Source organism: Drosophila melanogaster, chromosome X (assembly GCF_000001215.4).
Source record: "Drosophila melanogaster chromosome X".
NCBI classification, from domain to species: Eukaryota; Metazoa; Arthropoda; class Insecta; order Diptera; family Drosophilidae; genus Drosophila; species Drosophila melanogaster.
This window is the reverse complement of record NC_004354.4, coordinates 6334517-6350573: the sequence shown is the minus strand read 5'-3', so window position 1 is coordinate 6350573 and position 16057 is coordinate 6334517. Positions and strand designations below refer to the sequence as shown.

The 16057-nt window shown below is 43.8% G+C and overlaps 3 protein-coding genes across 8 annotated transcripts, besides 1 other annotated feature; 1 reads left to right on the top strand and 2 right to left on the bottom strand.

Annotated features, from left to right (window-relative positions):
* Nucleotides 1–172: 172 nt before the first annotated feature.
* On the top strand, nucleotides 173–1558 carry ND-B16.6 (NADH dehydrogenase (ubiquinone) B16.6 subunit). Of its 3 annotated transcripts, none has more exons than NM_001316630.1 (3): nucleotides 173–281; nucleotides 336–452; nucleotides 520–1558. In NM_001316630.1, exons 2-3 carry the CDS (start codon nucleotides 347–349, stop codon nucleotides 876–878), a joined length of 465 nt encoding a protein of 154 aa, NP_001303559.1. In that variant the 5' UTR covers nucleotides 173–281; nucleotides 336–346; the 3' UTR covers nucleotides 879–1558. The 3 variants fall into 3 exon arrangements, with proteins under 3 accessions (NP_001303559.1, NP_572318.1, NP_001284943.1); NM_132090.3 differs by having other exon boundaries at nucleotides 520–1250; NM_001298014.1 differs by having other exon boundaries at nucleotides 520–1006.
* CG3847 (uncharacterized protein) lies at nucleotides 1338–3471 on the bottom strand. Its single transcript, NM_132089.4, has one exon. The coding sequence runs from the start codon at nucleotides 3067–3069 to the stop codon at nucleotides 1927–1929; it is 1143 nt and encodes a 380-aa protein (NP_572317.2). The 5' UTR covers nucleotides 3070–3471; the 3' UTR covers nucleotides 1338–1926.
* Nucleotides 3472–6842: 3371 nt separating this feature from the next.
* CG3842 (uncharacterized protein) lies at nucleotides 6843–12812 on the bottom strand. Of its 4 annotated transcripts, none has more exons than NM_001272342.2 (3): nucleotides 12111–12812; nucleotides 9231–9514; nucleotides 6843–8511 (listed from the first exon to the last, which is right to left on the bottom strand). In NM_001272342.2, the coding sequence occupies exon 3, from the start codon at nucleotides 8434–8436 to the stop codon at nucleotides 7216–7218; it is 1221 nt and encodes a 406-aa protein (NP_001259271.1). In that variant the 5' UTR covers nucleotides 8437–8511; nucleotides 9231–9514; nucleotides 12111–12812; the 3' UTR covers nucleotides 6843–7215. The 4 variants fall into 4 exon arrangements, with proteins under 4 accessions (NP_001259271.1, NP_001259270.1, NP_572316.1 ...); NM_001272341.1 differs by lacking the exon at nucleotides 12111–12812 and adding an exon at nucleotides 10983–11078; NM_132088.3 differs by lacking the exons at nucleotides 9231–9514; nucleotides 12111–12812 and adding an exon at nucleotides 10983–11078.
* Nucleotides 12813–12855: 43 nt separating this feature from the next.
* Nucleotides 12856–15309: a mobile genetic element.
* Between the last annotated feature and the right edge of the window lie 748 nt (nucleotides 15310–16057).

Genomic DNA, 16057 nt, shown 5'->3' with positions numbered 1-16057 from the left:
CTGTATATACTGTAATACCGTATAAACGTTTGCACGTTCTACTGTGACTTGTTGTTGTGATTGTCTTTCGATAATAATATAATATAAATCAAATAAATTGACTCAACTTTTCACGTTAGAAAATATTTTTCAACTTCGTTTGCAGTATTCGCCACTTTTTGGTATATTTTCGTCACTACTTGGTATTTTACCCTGCCCCAAGTCAGGCCACACTGCCTTGGTGTTATGCAAAAAACGTCATTTTTTTGACAATTCAACAGATTTTTTCCCTTTATTCGAGCGTAAGTCCCAGTTTACCGGCCAAACAGCCGACTGATATATACTTTGTACCACAGGAGGAGTCACCATGGCGACGGCAGTGCCGCATTGTCCCCCGAAACAGGACCTTCCACCGCCGGGCGGCTACAAGAAGATACCCTTTGCCCGCGTGCCACCGAAGAGCTACTTCACAGGTGAGCTCCTCCAAATCCCATTGATCTAACCATATATGTGCTGGTAACTATATCAATCCCTCGGCAGGCTTCACCACCATCGGCACCTATGTGGTTGTGACAGCCGTTGGCCTGGGCATCTACTACTTGACCGCCAAGAAGGTGAAGCGCGACGAGATCGAGATGCGTTCCGCCCAGAATGTCATCTTTCCCATTTTGGTCGCCGAGCGGGATCGCGAATTCCTGCGCCAGTTGCGACGCAATCGGGACGAGGAGGCCGAGCTGATGAAGAACGTGCCCGGCTGGGAGGTGGGCACCTGGTATGGTGAGCCCGTTTTCAAGACCCTGCCCGAGGATACCCTGGTCACGCCCATTTTCAAGGAGTTCTACGCCCACTCCGACTGGAAGTCGTACGCCAAGCGTGCCCACTTGAAGCTCTGGTCCTAAATCGGCCTAGTTAATGGATTAGTTAATGCCTAAGCACGCACCTTTTTGTTTGTAGATCATCCGCCTAAGCGCCAAAAAAAGAAAGTATCGACCAATTATAATGTCAGATCAGATTGGCTGAAATACCGATTCTCTTTGTGTGTGTTTAATCCAAATCCTGTGCTGGACCACCCGAGGTAGCCAGAGATTTTTACCAAACCGGGGGCGTTGCCGTCCAGCTGCAATATAGCCCACGGGCAGTGCTCAAAAATGGCCAAATTAGATGGATTTGGTGGCACCAACAGCGGGGAATCCCAGTTGGCTGTGTCACCAAATTAAAATCTAATTGAAAATCTGCTGCTTAGTAAAAATAATAAATTCACAACATAAAACACTACGAAATGCTTATGATTCAATAGGGATTATTAAAATAGCAATGAAGAAATCTTGAGCCATTGAAAAACATTCTTGATTTATTTTATTTTTATTTTTTATTGAATTCAACATCGATTTGACGCTCGTTTTGTGTGTCAGTATTTGGAGTTTCGGGTTATTACACAATAGCGGGTGATCGTGAGCTCTAACATTAAGTAGTCGTAATTATAAGTAAGTAATATATATCTATACATGGGCCATGATCGACATCCGTCGACATGCTTTTATCTTCAATTGTAAACCGCAGAGTTGGCCTGAAATCATATAAAAAAAAAAACAACTGTGTGTGTGGATTTGTGTACAACTAGGTAAAAGATAAACCCTTTCCTTTGGAATCGCTTGACGACAGTGGCCCCCGTTGTGGCTCCCAAAAAATACAATATGGGTGTGGACTTATGTTTGCGTGTAGATAAACAGCAGCTGCTCCTTTCTCCTGGCCCGGGCGGCTAGTGTCCGAGTTTTGCATGGGCGAATCATTAGAAACTAGCTCGTGCTCCAGCTAATCCTACTGCTCCTAATCTACGTACTCCTGCTTGATAACAACGTAACGCACTGGCGGCGGCGATTTCTGCTCATCACGCTCCGGCTCCAGCTGCTGCCGACGCCGCCAGTGCTCATCACGTTGTGGCCGCCTCTACTTCATGTCCCTTCGACGCTTGATGCTGCCATCGCAGGTGGGCAGATGGCGCTGTAGGAAGCCCTCGAAAACGAACTTGCGGCCGCAACGTACGCAGCTGAACTCGCGCTTCTCCTCCACCTGCTGCTTGTGCTGCCGCAGTGCCTCCGCATTAGAGTACTTATCGCGGCAGGCGTCGCAGGCATAGCGTCTCTTCACCTGGCCAACATCGAAGACGACGGTGAAGTTCTGCGAGCAGAAGGCGCACTGGAACTCCTTGACGACCACCTTCTTGCCGCCGTGCTGGGCGGCCAGGGCCACCGCTTCGGCCTCGAGCTTGTCCTGGTGCTTGTGCGACTCCATGTGGGCGGTAAATTTGCTCTCCTCGACGAACTTGCGATAGCAGCGGGTGCAGCGGAAGGGCTGCTCGCCCGTGTGCCGCATCATATGCTCCTTGAGGTAGGCAACCGAGTTGAAGACCTTGCTGCACACTTTGCACTTGCGTTCATCGGTGGAGATCTCGTTCCTCTGCCGCAGGCAGGCGCGCATATGAAGCTTCAGGGAGCCGGCGGCGCTGTAGCAATTGCCGCAATTGGGACAGTAGAAGGTCTTGTTGCGACCATACGGATCTTGTTCGGCATGGTCGATGGTACTCTCGAACACAATAGAGCCCACCTCGTCATCTTCAACCTCCAATTCGCCGCCCTCGTGGTCGACGGTGACAAACTCATCGTCATGCTCTACCTCCTCGCCATCCTCGAGCTCTTCATCCTCCTCGACCTCCTCGCCATGAATATTGGGCACAATATGAAGGATGGTGTGTGTACCATCGCCCTGTTCGATGGTCTCCTCCTCGACGGTGCTGTTCTCGACCAGCTCCTGCAGGGTCACCGCGTGACCGTTCTCATCGATAATCACCTCCTCGGCATTGACCAGCGCCTCGTGGTCACGATCGCTGAGGGTCACCACCGCAGTTTCGGTGTCATCGTCGTCGCCGGTGGTATAGGCATACGTATATTGCGTCTCCTGGCCGTCATCTTCTTGAACGTGCTCCTCATCCTCCTCGGGCTCCTCCTCGGGATCAACCTCGGTATCTTGCTCGATAAGCACGGGCACGATCTCCTCCTTCACCATGGAATACTTCACGCGCTTGGCATTCATATCGAGTTGGCTTTGAATAAGTTTTGATCACTTACGACCTGTTTTGGCAAAATCTGAAGATCTGAAGATTTCACAGTAGCCTTTGATTTTCCTACTTTAACAATATGATTTTTTCCCGGCGACAACCCTGCTTTGCCTCTGCCTTTGCCTTTGCTTTTGCTTCTCCCTCTCGCACTCGGCTGACGCGCTGTCTCTTTCGCACGGCTGGAATTAATATTGAAATCAAATTCGAGCACCTTATGGCCCAGCTGGATTCGGTACTCAATCCCCGCCTGCTTTATTGCCAACTTCTTTTTGGCGGCCTTTCGCTCTGGGTTTTTTCCACAATAGTCAACACTATGCGTTTTGCAATTATTTGCCGTCCGTCACGATTCTACTTTTGTGGCAACTTCGGCCAAGATGGTGGACACTGGAAGTGGAGCTGCATGCGGTCTGGCCCGCCGCGTCAGCGATTTTTTAGTGCGTTTCTCGCATTTGGTATTTCCCGATGACCGCCGCCTATCGGCACTGTAATCGGCGCTGTTATCGGTAGCTTCCGACAAGCTGGCAGCGCCGGCCGCTTGGCGCGCATTTTGAACGCTGATCTCAACGTATTTTTGAATTTAAAAAAATACAAAAAAATTAAATTCTAGATGTACTTTCTTGTCAAAGTACGTTTTTATTTTTATTGGGATGTATTCGTATGTAGAAAATATAATGGATGTGTATCAAACCGATCATTTAATGCCTGTGATATGTATCTAAGTGAAACTACTGCTGGGTGAACCCCCTTTAGCCCCATATCCCACTGTATTTTCAACGATTTCAAGACATCAAGACGTGCCCTGTCGTGAGGAAGATGTCAGGGAAATGGGCGAGATTATTTTCGCCACTGCATTTGTCACGTCGCCAAGCAATTTCTGCTTTCGGCTGCTCAATGGTCATTAAAAAATTTGCCAGCGCCTCAGCGAATCTAAAATTAGTGCTGCTATATGTGGAATTGCACTTAGAGTTTCTTTTGTTTTTCATGGCATTTCTATTAGCGGACGTGTCACTTCTTTACGCCCCCCTACCCCCACACCTCCAAAAACGACCTTGAACCAATTATCGCCGATTGACGAGCGATCGGCGCTGTCGGAAAAGCTCGTAACTGACTTAGCCGATTGCCAATTGAAGATCATTCAACGAATTCCCATGAATGGAAAGTTTTTGCTTCGTTAACCCTCTAACTACTGTATTTATCCTACATTGCATTATTTCGAAAAGAATACAAGACTTTTGAATACCTTTCGAATTTGTATACTAAAACTGATTATAATATTTAATATTTAATATTATTGTGAAATCAGATAGAACAATCATCTAGATTTAGTTCAAAGATACCGGCATTGAAGGTTCTAAAGTATCTGAGTAAACAAAAATAGTAACATGAAGTGGAAAAGGGTTAATGACGCACCATCACTTGAGCACCAAGATTGCAATCAAAGTATCCCAAGTCAATTGCGTCAGTGGAGGGTACAAAATTTCAAAGTTCTGTATTTATTACTACATGGGGGTTCCGCTGCCCATCCAATCATCAATTTCTGATCTCTGGAGTGGGTAAAAAGTACATTTGTAGATAGATGTATGTATGTAAATGGGAAAATGTGACCGATTGAGCCCAACGTGGCAATCACGTTTTCATTTAGATGAACGGGTGCCACTCACCAATTGCATCAGAATAAATTACGGCTTAAAAAGAAGGTTATACTTCATATTGTGTTTTTATTTTACATCAAGAGTTATGGGGAATCTCAAGTTGAATGTGGTGGATTTTTAGTTAGTTACTACCAAGAATAGGTGCCTTTGAATCGTACAAATATGACGTGTTTTTTTTGTCAAAGGAACATGTATTGCATTCACTGATAAGGATATTGTGGTAGGTTATAGTTTCGGCTTATCGTGTACTTCCAGTGAAACTTTGCAGTTCTACAAATTTCTACAGTAAACTTATCGAGATGCTATGGCAATACATACATACGCGAAGTGTATACTTACGTAAGCACAAGTTTCCCGAATCTTCCATCGTCCCATCCATTTGAATTTCAAGTCTGAAGGAAAACACTGGGTTGAATACCCATTTTATCCGAAAACGTGCTTTTGAGAAGGTCTCAGTTTGGCTTATCAATGTTATGGCTACTTTAAGTATCCAAAGAATATAATCCATACACCATTTTAATATTTCCCATATTTCCCAACTGCAATACATTATTCAAAAATATTTCATTTTCACTAACAGTTTTAAATTGCTTTCCCATGATGATTGAAAAATGCAAAGTAGCCAAATGCAAGTAGTAGTTACTGGAAAATTCCGAACAATTGGATAAATGAAATGCGATAGTATTTTGGTGGCATTAATGATAATGGATCCTTTGGCAGAACACCTGTTTCAATTTTGATTTATTACCCCTCCTCAACCGTTCAGATTACATACAATTTTTTTTTGTTCAAGCATTTTCCAGCCTTTTCGTCATTTCACAAAAGTTTTCCCCGCCCTTCCCGCCTTTCATTTTGCGCGTCTTATCGATCAAATTCACTTGGCGCCGAGGTTTCAGTCAATGCAACAGCTGTTCGCGGTGGGGCGGGGGGGGGGGGGGGGTGTATATGTGTATGGTGTGGTGTGTATGATTTGGGGGTGTTTTGGGGCGCTTGGCTGGGCAACAAGGGGGGTGGTACGCAATCAAAAGACAGTCAGTCATTCCCGAGTGGAAATTTCCATTGCAATTTTTCGTGTAATTGAAGCGGCTTCACTTAACCCCAGAAGAGCCAAAATGATTTTTATATTATAATATTATTATATTTTATTACAAAAAAGTATATATATGCAAGAGTGATTTCATTAGTGAGAATATCCAACAAAAAAAAAAGAAATATCCCAAATTATTATTGGCAAATATACGCCACTTAATGAAAACTGTGGATCATAATTAATGCTGTTATATGTGCTTCAAAAGTAGGTAAGTAATTGCTAAGAGCGAGCCCATTAAAAGTGCATTAATTTCATCGTTACATTCAGATTTGCCGCGTCTAATTGATCGGCTCTGTGATTTTCACTTTTTTGGCACAACCCGATTGCCAGCGCACCAGAACGACCCCCTTGGGCCTGCATGGGCTTAATTGCACAGCTGCGCTCTTGCTCGCACCTGGGCGGCACCAAGCTCTCGCTCGCTCGCTTGCTCACTATATGGTTTTATGTGATTTTCGTTAATGCTAATGGCTAATGTGGATCAGCGAACAAGTGCACAGTGGTTGCACTGGCTCGAATAACGTCGATGCCTTGGAAAATTTATTTATAGGTTTTGATTTATTCAAGCTGGAAAATCTATTTATAATTGATTTGGTTAAGTAAATTGATATTACTTTTGTTTATTATTTCACCGTTTCGACCACTGCAGCAGAAAGCAGGGCGACTGACTGACTTGACTCGCTCTCCCTCCACTCACCGGGCTTACTCACCTCACCTACTCACGCTCTTGCTCTCCCCCTACGCCTCCTCCTCCTCCATCCAACCAACTCGCTCGCACACGAAAGTGCAGTGGCAGCGACCGCTGCAGCAGAGGACGCAGCAGCGCAGACAGCGTTTCCATTGATTTCGCTTTGTTGTCGTAAATTGTTCGCTTTATGCTGATTGTTATCGTTTCGTTCTTTCTCTTTCTTTTTGTTTCTGTGAAAGAGCAATGGTGTAGGGGGGGGGGGGGGGCGACAGGAATGGAGAGAGCAACAGAAAGAGGAGAGTCGAAAACAGGATTGCATGTCAGGTTTAACTTTTATTTTAATGGGTTTTCTTTTCCTTAAAATTATGTACAGAACGAGAGCGACAAAAAAAAAAACAAGAGAGTATGCAAAAGCTAACTTCGATTGACCGAAGACTCAAATACCCTGGGAAATCAACAATTTTAAACATAGTTAATTAATATAGAACGTGGATTATACAATATCAAGAACCGAATTCTTTCAATAATCTCATGTGAAAATCAAACATAAATATATTACTATATATCTCTATAAATTAGACCCGAATCGGCCTCATTCCGCACTGGGTATTTCCAAGGGTACTCAAGCACGCCATATTACAGGGAATTAAATTAAGAGCAAGGTCTGCACTCCAATGAAGGACTCTGACCACAACTACGAACGATTGACCACGACCGTTTCCACGGATTGCATTTCCCGTGAAGCGGGATTGTTACTACTGGCACTGGCACTGGCACTGGAACTACCATTGCCGTTTTGAGTGCCATTGCCATTCTGGGTGGGGCTCTGGACAGGTGGAGGTGGCTCCAGCGGTGGCAGACCCAGCAGCTTCTCGCTCTCTCGCCACAACCAGTCGGCGGTCTGCATATTCCGGACCCACGGAAACAATGGCCAGCGCATGCAGTCCGAGTAATAGCCACCAGTGGAGCCCTCCAACTGCGGATCCAGCGCCAATCTCAGCTGGGTCTGGGCGCCAGCCTTGGGTGTCTTAAAGAAGTACAGCGAGCCCTTCTGCAGGGCGGTCTTCATCCAGCCGGGACCGGAAAAGTGGCGGTTGATCTCGGTGCGGACCACACCCGGATGACAACAGTTCACCGTTACGCCGGTGTCCTTAAGGATGGTGCTCAGCTTGAGGGTAAACAGGATGTTGGCCAGCTTGGACTGACTGTACGCCCCAAAGAACTTGCTGTAGTTCTTCTCGCTCATCAGATCCTCGCGGTTGATTCGCCCAAAGAGATGTGCCGCCGAACTGACCACCACAATGCGACTGGGCGAGCTGTGCTTCAGTCGATCCAGCAGCAGATTCGTGAGCAAAAAGTGTCCCAGATGATTGACACCGAACTGCTGCTCAAAGCCATCGGCTGTGAGGGTCCTGGGACAGGCCATAACGCCGGCATTATTGATCAGTATATCCAGCCGGGATTCCTCCGCCTTGAAGCGCTCCACGAAATTTCTCACCGACTGCAGGGAGCCCAGATCCAGGGTGCGATTGAAGAGCTGCTGGTTGCGACTGCGATCCATGATATCCAGTCGTGCGGCCTCACACCGACCGGGATCCCGACAGGCCATGTAGACGCGGGCACCCCGCTTGGCCAACTCGAGGACCGTCTCCTTGCCAATGCCCGTGTTGCAGCCGGTGACGATGACCACCTTGCCATCGATGCGATTGGCCTTCCGGTAGGCCGGTCCTTGGATGCACTTGCGCAGCAGCCACATGAAGAGCAATATGCCCAGAACAATCAGGAATATCAGCACGGCCCAGGCCCAGAAACCCCGGAAGCAGAGAGTCTTCTCCACCGATTCGGCAGTGGGATCGAAGCCAGGTGGGAATACTGTTCCTGGCACTGATCCTGGGGGCGTGGCAGCCTCCGACATAGCTGGCTAAGCGATGGATTCGATACACAATCTCTGGTTTCCCCCGTCAGTGTTCTCTTCCGCTTTAGTCGAATTCTAAAAGAGAGTAAGAGAGAAAGAGAGAGAGAGGGAGGAAAAGAAAGTTGTAAGTTAACCCATTAAAAGCGGAAAAGGGGTAGGGTACAAAAGAAATAAGTCAAGAGGCGACGGTCACCACCGGCGGGGAGGGACGTGGAGGGGTCGGTTAGGTGAGTTAGCAAGTTAAAGGCCCCCCTGACCCCGAAATCTCGGGTGGTTTTGCACCTGAGCAACTAAACAACTGGTTTCTCGTAATTCACTTAATTCGTTCGTTGCTGTCACACCATGACAATGCAAAAATGGCTCAATCAAATTGAGCGCTTAGACTTTGGATACCGGTTGGTATTGGAAACTTAACGAGTAATTGTTTTACAGACCGAATTAAAAATTCATAAACTATTCTAAGCTAGCTTGTATTCACTTCGAATGATCGTTTATGCATGGGAATGATAAGTGTGCGAGAATTAATTTAATTTTATTAACATTAAGCTGCTCATAGTTTTTATAGAAACCTAAAACAATATCAATTATTCAAATATAATTGAATTAAGGGAATGTGTGTAAGTCGGTCAAATTTCGAGCCAAAGAACTTTCTCTATGGCAAATGGAATTAACACCTGAACTTTTTCCTTCAGCCAAATAAGTTATTGATTTATCAAAATGGAAATTCAATTCGATTTTTGTACATAGCACTGAAAAAAAAAAACGATTTAACGATTAGCCCACCAAAGACTTACCCGTATGAAAAGATATGTTTTTTTGGAATGCTGTAATAACAACTAACAACTTTTTAGGGGGATGTCAGTCAGGTGGCAATTTCGCTCATTTCCCATGGGCGGCCGACTATATTTGCTCTATCAGTTAGTACGGGTGATATGAAAGTCTAGTTACTGGGCTACTCCCTCCGTGTGTCTAAGCCTCTCGCGCGATCTTGGGCAACTGACTGCCGTGGAGTCCAATTGCTCAGCGCCTGACTTCGATATCCAGCGGTTCCGAGCCGTGTTAACGCGTCAGAAATAACCTGAAATAAAATTATTCCGAGGCGTCTGTTATTAACATGCTGCCTCTGCCGCGGTTGGATATGTACTAGGGTGGACCTGTTTGCCATCTTTGTGTAGCTAAATTACATATTTTGTTGCTTGGACGATGATAATAAATATCACAAAACGGAATTTATTTAGAAAGGGGTGCTAAGTGGAATGGGGAACCTATGCGTATTAGTAATCACTCATACGCAGTGTTGCCAAACATTTTTTATAATCAGTTTGCATACTTTTACAGAGTCTTAACTGCTTTATGGTTTCGAAATGTATTGTTTTACATGTTATTATGATTTAATTTTTATAGATATTATTTAAGAAGGGGCTACGGGTCGTATGAGTAATGTAATATTCTCTTAATATAAAGGTGTCGGGTATTTTCTCAACAAGCCTATTAAGGACCACCCTAATTGGTTACAGCGGCTCTCAGTCGGCGTCGCAGTCGTTGGTTGTATTTGTTGTTGTGGCCAACATACCAAAGAGAAGAGCAACTTGGCTTGGCTTCAATTTCATTTTTTACCAATTTTCTCTGTTCGCCTTCTCCTTTTCTGTTTTTGTGTTCGACTTTCACTTGAAACGTTTTTTTTTTCTCTTTTCCCTCGGCCCGTTTGTTTTGCTCACACGTTCTTAAGCCGCGCTCGCTTCGATGCCTTCTGCGGTCTTCTTCTTCTCTTTCGCTTCGTCTCTCTACCTCTCCTTTCGCATTCCAATTCGTAGCACGTTTTTGTTTTCAAATCGCTTAAATAGACAAGGCGATTAAGTGCACAGCAAGAAAACTATGTTGGCCTAAAATGTAGACTATTTCATTTATTATGAATATATCTACTATTTACCAAGAAGTTAAGACAGATTGACAAAATTTCCATTTGTAAAAATAGTTGTAAACATGTAAGCGCTGTTTTTTATGTGTAAGCGAGACAACAACAAGTCTGGTGTGCGGTCAAGAGGGGCTAACAAGTGGGGGGAGGGGATCACTGACCCCGCGTTGAAGCCAAGGCCAAAACGTTGTAATATTCATTTTCACCTGGGCAATTATATTTGCACTCAAAACCTGCACTTTGACTGTAATGGCAAACAATGAAAACGCCGGAAAGTGTCCAATGGAAATTGAAGCAGGACGGAAATCGATAAATGTCGCTAATCGAAGGCTGGATACGGGTGAATGTCCTTGACACGGGCCAAAAGGCAAGTCGCAGGGGTCACGGGACCAAAGCCGGCTTACATTTTCCCCCCCGGTTCAGAATTTTTGGCTACGTGCTGGCTCACACGTTTCAAAAAATCGAAAAAAAAAACGCGAGAAGGAGAGTGGAAAAGTGGTGGGGATGATGGGGTAAGAATTTAGAAGAGAGAGGAAACCGGATAACAGGATTGGCATGGGAGTGGTTGAAACAGTTTCTTATGGGGTGTATTGTATCCATACATGCGGAACTTCAGAACTTATTTACTCACTTTCAAGCGATGATGTGGTATAAGTATTTATTATTTTTTTTTAAAAAGACGTTTTTAAAGACGTGCTCGTCTGCCTTTAAATAGCACAGTGAGTGAGCGTATGCTTAGGCATCTCTACTTTTTATAGAGGATCCCATTCAGCGGCTTATCTACAGTTCTTATCGGCTGCAAAAGCTGCAATATAGTCATACAAAATTTATGTTCCACACAAGACGGCCCGTCCCACACGATCGGCAATCAGTGGTGTTTTGACCTTTTTAAACTAATGCACTGGTCGATTTTACACTGTAAAACCAAAAAGCTTGCTAAATTCATTTAGTTACACAACTTTTTGTCAATTTATAGTGGATAATCAAATGAATGCACAGGTAAATGAAGCTCATACTAAAACATGCACTTTTGACATGCAATAATTAAATAACTGTGATGGGCTTGAACTTTGCAAAAGGGCTGGGTAGGGAAGCCCCCTTCCTGGCCACCCACTCTACGCATATGGCGAGAGAGAGGGAGAGAGAGAGCGAGAGCAGGGCGTAGAGTAAATGTCACTGCGCTCGAGAGAGCGCGAGAGAGGCGAACTTTGACTAGGTCAGGATAACGGGTCCTTTTCGCGTCCTTCTCCTCGCCCTGCTCATTCGCGTTGTTTAATCGATGAGCAGAGCGAAAGCTGTGCCCTTTGCCACCGGCCACACCCCCTGCAACGCCCCCCGTAATCCTTGCTCTCTTTCGCCGTCCCTTTCTAGCGAGATTTTGGGAATTTTCCACTGACAATGCAGATGGGCGTTTTTATTTTGTTCGTTCTTGGCCGGTTTGTTCAATTGAGAACATTAATTCGATTCCTGATTGAGTCACATTAATTTCGATGGAGGGAACAAGAAAAGAAAAGAGGCGCGTGACTGTGGCTTTTCTTATTGAAATGATTAATCTTAGTCTGGAAAAGATTAAGCAGAGAAGCGAGCTCAAGAAACACAAGAAACATAACATTTGAGCAAATGTGCACATATTTATGTATTTTATATTAATATAAAATACTTTTTTTTTATAAATATGCTCATAGAATGCATATTCTATGTAAATCGTATTTAATTGACTAGTTATTGCACGGTACAGCTTAAAGGATTCTTTACTCACGACTCGTACGTTATGTATTATCCTCGTTGGTTACACTTAAGTGCGCTTATCTCGTTTTCCACTTTGCGTCCGTTTTGCTGTCGTCAGTTTGTCGCTAATTCCCGTTGACAGTTGTCGGCCACGCTAACAAACAAAAAAAAACAGTGAATAAATAAAAACGAATGTCAACTCACCCCTGACCCCTGGCATCAGGATAAGCCCCGCTAGTTGGTCCTCTGGGCCAGATGCGGTGACGTCAATGGAATTCGGGTTAGGCAACATCACCTTGATCTTGGGCTAAACAACAGATCGGGGTAAACAATGGGGGCTGCCAAAAGATTAAAACACGCGAAACGTAAACAACGACTATCAACGCAGGGGGCAACTGTACTTGTTGTTGGAACATTTTCATGAGAACTCCTTGATCCTTCAACTTTTCCATTCATATTTTTCATTATGCTATACAAAAAACTGAAACAAATTGTTATCGGTCAAAGGGTAATCAAAGCATTGAGTAATGCAAATTCATAATAGAAAAATTCTCACTGTTACACTCTTCAATTAGATAATCACTGAACTGACCAACCGCAAAAACTGAAACCACGTAATCAAATTACTCTGTGCTTGGTGGCGGGAACGGGGTAACCAGGGGTTAATCAGCACAACACACACATTGCTGGCGTCATTGTATCGCGCTTATAAGAGGAACGAACTGGAAATTGTTCAATAAATGTTCAATTCAGCATCACGTTGAATGCGGCACGCGAGTTAAGTCCGTGATCGAGGGTGGAGCCTTTTGTGAAGATATGATGTGTAAATGTATGAAGGTTTTTAAGTTTCAGCAGATAGTTGTAGTGTGAAGATTTCCAATAAAGAATACGACTGACTTTCTTGAAGTTCAAAATCAGTATGAAGTTTATTGTCAGAGAGTGGCTACTCGAGTCCTCCGTTTTCGTCTTATACATAAGTACATAGGTTCTTAATTGTAAGCATAATGAACATGCCGACTCGGCATGTGGCTGGCTAGCTGGGGACAATGTTGCAGTGCGACTTTTGTGTAATGTCAGCATTCGGCCGGAATGTCAGCATTCGGCCGGATGCGGTGTTCCAGTTGCCGTCTTCCCGGTTGAGTGTCCGATGATTTGTTTAGAGGCGTGGGGGTTTAGGGGGTGGGGTGGTAACTCCTCCCCCCCCAGTTCGAAGTGACGGCCATAGCGAAGGTATGGATGACGCGTAGATTGGTACGTGATGATCCTCGTGGATGTGGACGATGTGTTTCGTTCGTCGGTGCAGCCATAAGATGACTGCTAGGAACGTTACCAATCCGAGCAGAGTGTAGAGTGTCCAGGTGTGCTGTATAGTATTGTGATGGACGGCCAGGATTTTATCCATTGTTTGGGTGGCTTCGAGGTGCAGTTTTTCTAGGCTTAGTACCGTAATAGTGGTATTCCTAGTTACTTTTCGCATGGGGGGAAGATCAAAATCCGTCTGTTCAGGGAACGTGTCAACCGTGCCGTCGTAATCGATACCGTTAATCTGTATTGTTTCGTTAATGTATCTGATGATGGCTGACCCCATTATTGAGAGCTCGGAGCCGTTTGTTAGGGATACCTTCAGTTTGTTCACGTTGAATGCGAAGATGTAACCTCTCTCTGCCTCGAACACGTCGGTGATGGGGCCGGTTTCCCGTACATCGCAGGAACTGTTTTCTCCGTTCAAAAGGTGTTCCAGGCATGTGTTGTTCTGTGGTGTATCAACGTAGAAGTTCTCGTCGCACAAGAATGTATTATCCAGTTTGGGGCATTTACGGGTCATATGAAATTTCTTATTATTAATATTATAAGCTAGGTAATTTGGGGTTATTACAAAATATGTGTTATTTATTGGTAATGGAACTAGTCTGGCGAGGGTATGAAAAGGTTGTTTAAAAATTGGGACTTTGATATTAAAAATAATCTTTTGTTCGTAATTTAGTGTATTCATTTGTAGGAAATTGTATATACTTTGTTCATTTTTGACTGTGATATTTTGTTTTTCCAGTATTGTTTTTATTTTATCCATTTCTTGTTCATTTAGGATGAACTTGGGAATTATATTTATTTTCGCCAATAGCATACTTTCTGTTATGTCGTTTAGGTGGTTAATGAATAATTCTATGTTATAATTAATCCTATTTAAATATTGTATTTCTTCCAGAAGGGTATCTTGTAAGTTTAAGTGTTTGTATATTTTGTTTTGTGAGGTATCAAAGAATTTACTTATCAAAATTTGTTCATTATTTATATGGTCCGTGATATTTTCGAACCGGATAAGTATTTCGTTGTTAAACATTACTTGTTTTTGGAGATTGTCGTTACTGACTTCGGAATTTTTCTTTATATTGTCAAGTTCTTCATGTATTTCTTTATTGTCGTTGGCATCCATGTTGCCGGTAACCACCTTTACTAGACTCCCCAATCCGTTAATCAAACCCCGTTTGTTTCTATATGAAGGTGTAAGGGCTTTGAGCTTTACTTGGGCTTGGGTTAATTTGGTTTTTAAAATTGTGACGGAGTCCGTCAACGTGGAATCGGGGTTAAATTTATTAATGGTCAGATGGAATTGTTCCATACATCTGCTGTAGTCTTGTAGGTTGATTACATGACTAATTATTTTGTACCTCTCAATTAGTAAGGCTTTCCCTAGTTCTATCTTGGCTATAGGGGCGTTATCATTTAAATAATGGACATGGATAGCCTGAGTTGGCACAAGGGTGAACAGGTAGGTAATTATTAATAGGTAGGACATCCTACCGGCTGCGCCAGTTAAGTCCGTGATCGAGGGTGGAGCCTTTTGTGAAGATATGATGTGTAAATGTATGAAGGTTTTTAAGTTTCAGCAGATAGTTGTAGTGTGAAGATTTCCAATAAAGAATACGACTGACTTTCTTGAAGTTCAAAATCAGTATGAAGTTTATTGTCAGAGAGTGGCTACTCGAGTCCTCCGTTTTCGTCTTATACATAAGTACATAGGTTCTTAATTGTAAGCATAATGAACATGCCGACTCGGCATGTGGCTGGCTAGCTGGGGACAATGTTGCAGTGCGACTTTTGTGTAATGTCAGCATTCGGCCGGAATGTCAGCATTCGGCCGGATGCGGTGTTCCAGTTGCCGTCTTCCCGGTTGAGTGTCCGATGATTTGTTTAGAGGCGTGGGGGTTTAGGGGGTGGGGTGGTAACTCGCGCACAGCTCAAAAACGCAAAAACACTAAAACAATGAAAAACAAAAAAAAAAAATGGTGGGACAGTGGGGCTGCAGGGGGTTAATTCCAATAAAAACCTGTTGCCTCGCATAAACATAGAAACACAAAAGTTTCCCCACCCATTCCCTTGCCCCCCTCCCCCTCACCTTATTTTCAAACCGCCTGTTTTTCGTCTTCAAGTGATTCGTAAATCAGCGAATAAAAAAAGATCGAAACGTGGGGAAAAACAGAAATTTTTTGTAAAAGAACCAGAGAAAACCAAGAAGCGGAAAAAAAGGAAAACAATAACAAAATGATGTAGGGACCCTGCTTAGAATATACTGCTATTATTGGGTACTAATATTAATAATTCCTGCAGCAAAAGTTTCACTTATTATGTATATAGGGAAAAGATGAAAAGATGGTTAATGGAATATTATCCAAAAAAGTGTCTGGTTCTAAAGATTTACATCTATAAAATATGTTGTGTGCGTAGAAAGCGAAATGAAATGAAATCGGCATCAAGTGTTTCTCAAATTCCAACACTAGATCTACATATGATGTACATACAATGTATATTGCCCGACAATTAGGTTGGGTTGTTGTTCTGTTGATGCACCGAGTGTGTTGTTTATGCTGACAATGGAGAAAACAAGCAGGCAGATGGGGAATTTCCATGGGTAGGAAGAGATGCAGTATTCGATTGGCATTGGCGAAAGGAATTGCACAACAATGGTGATATAACCGA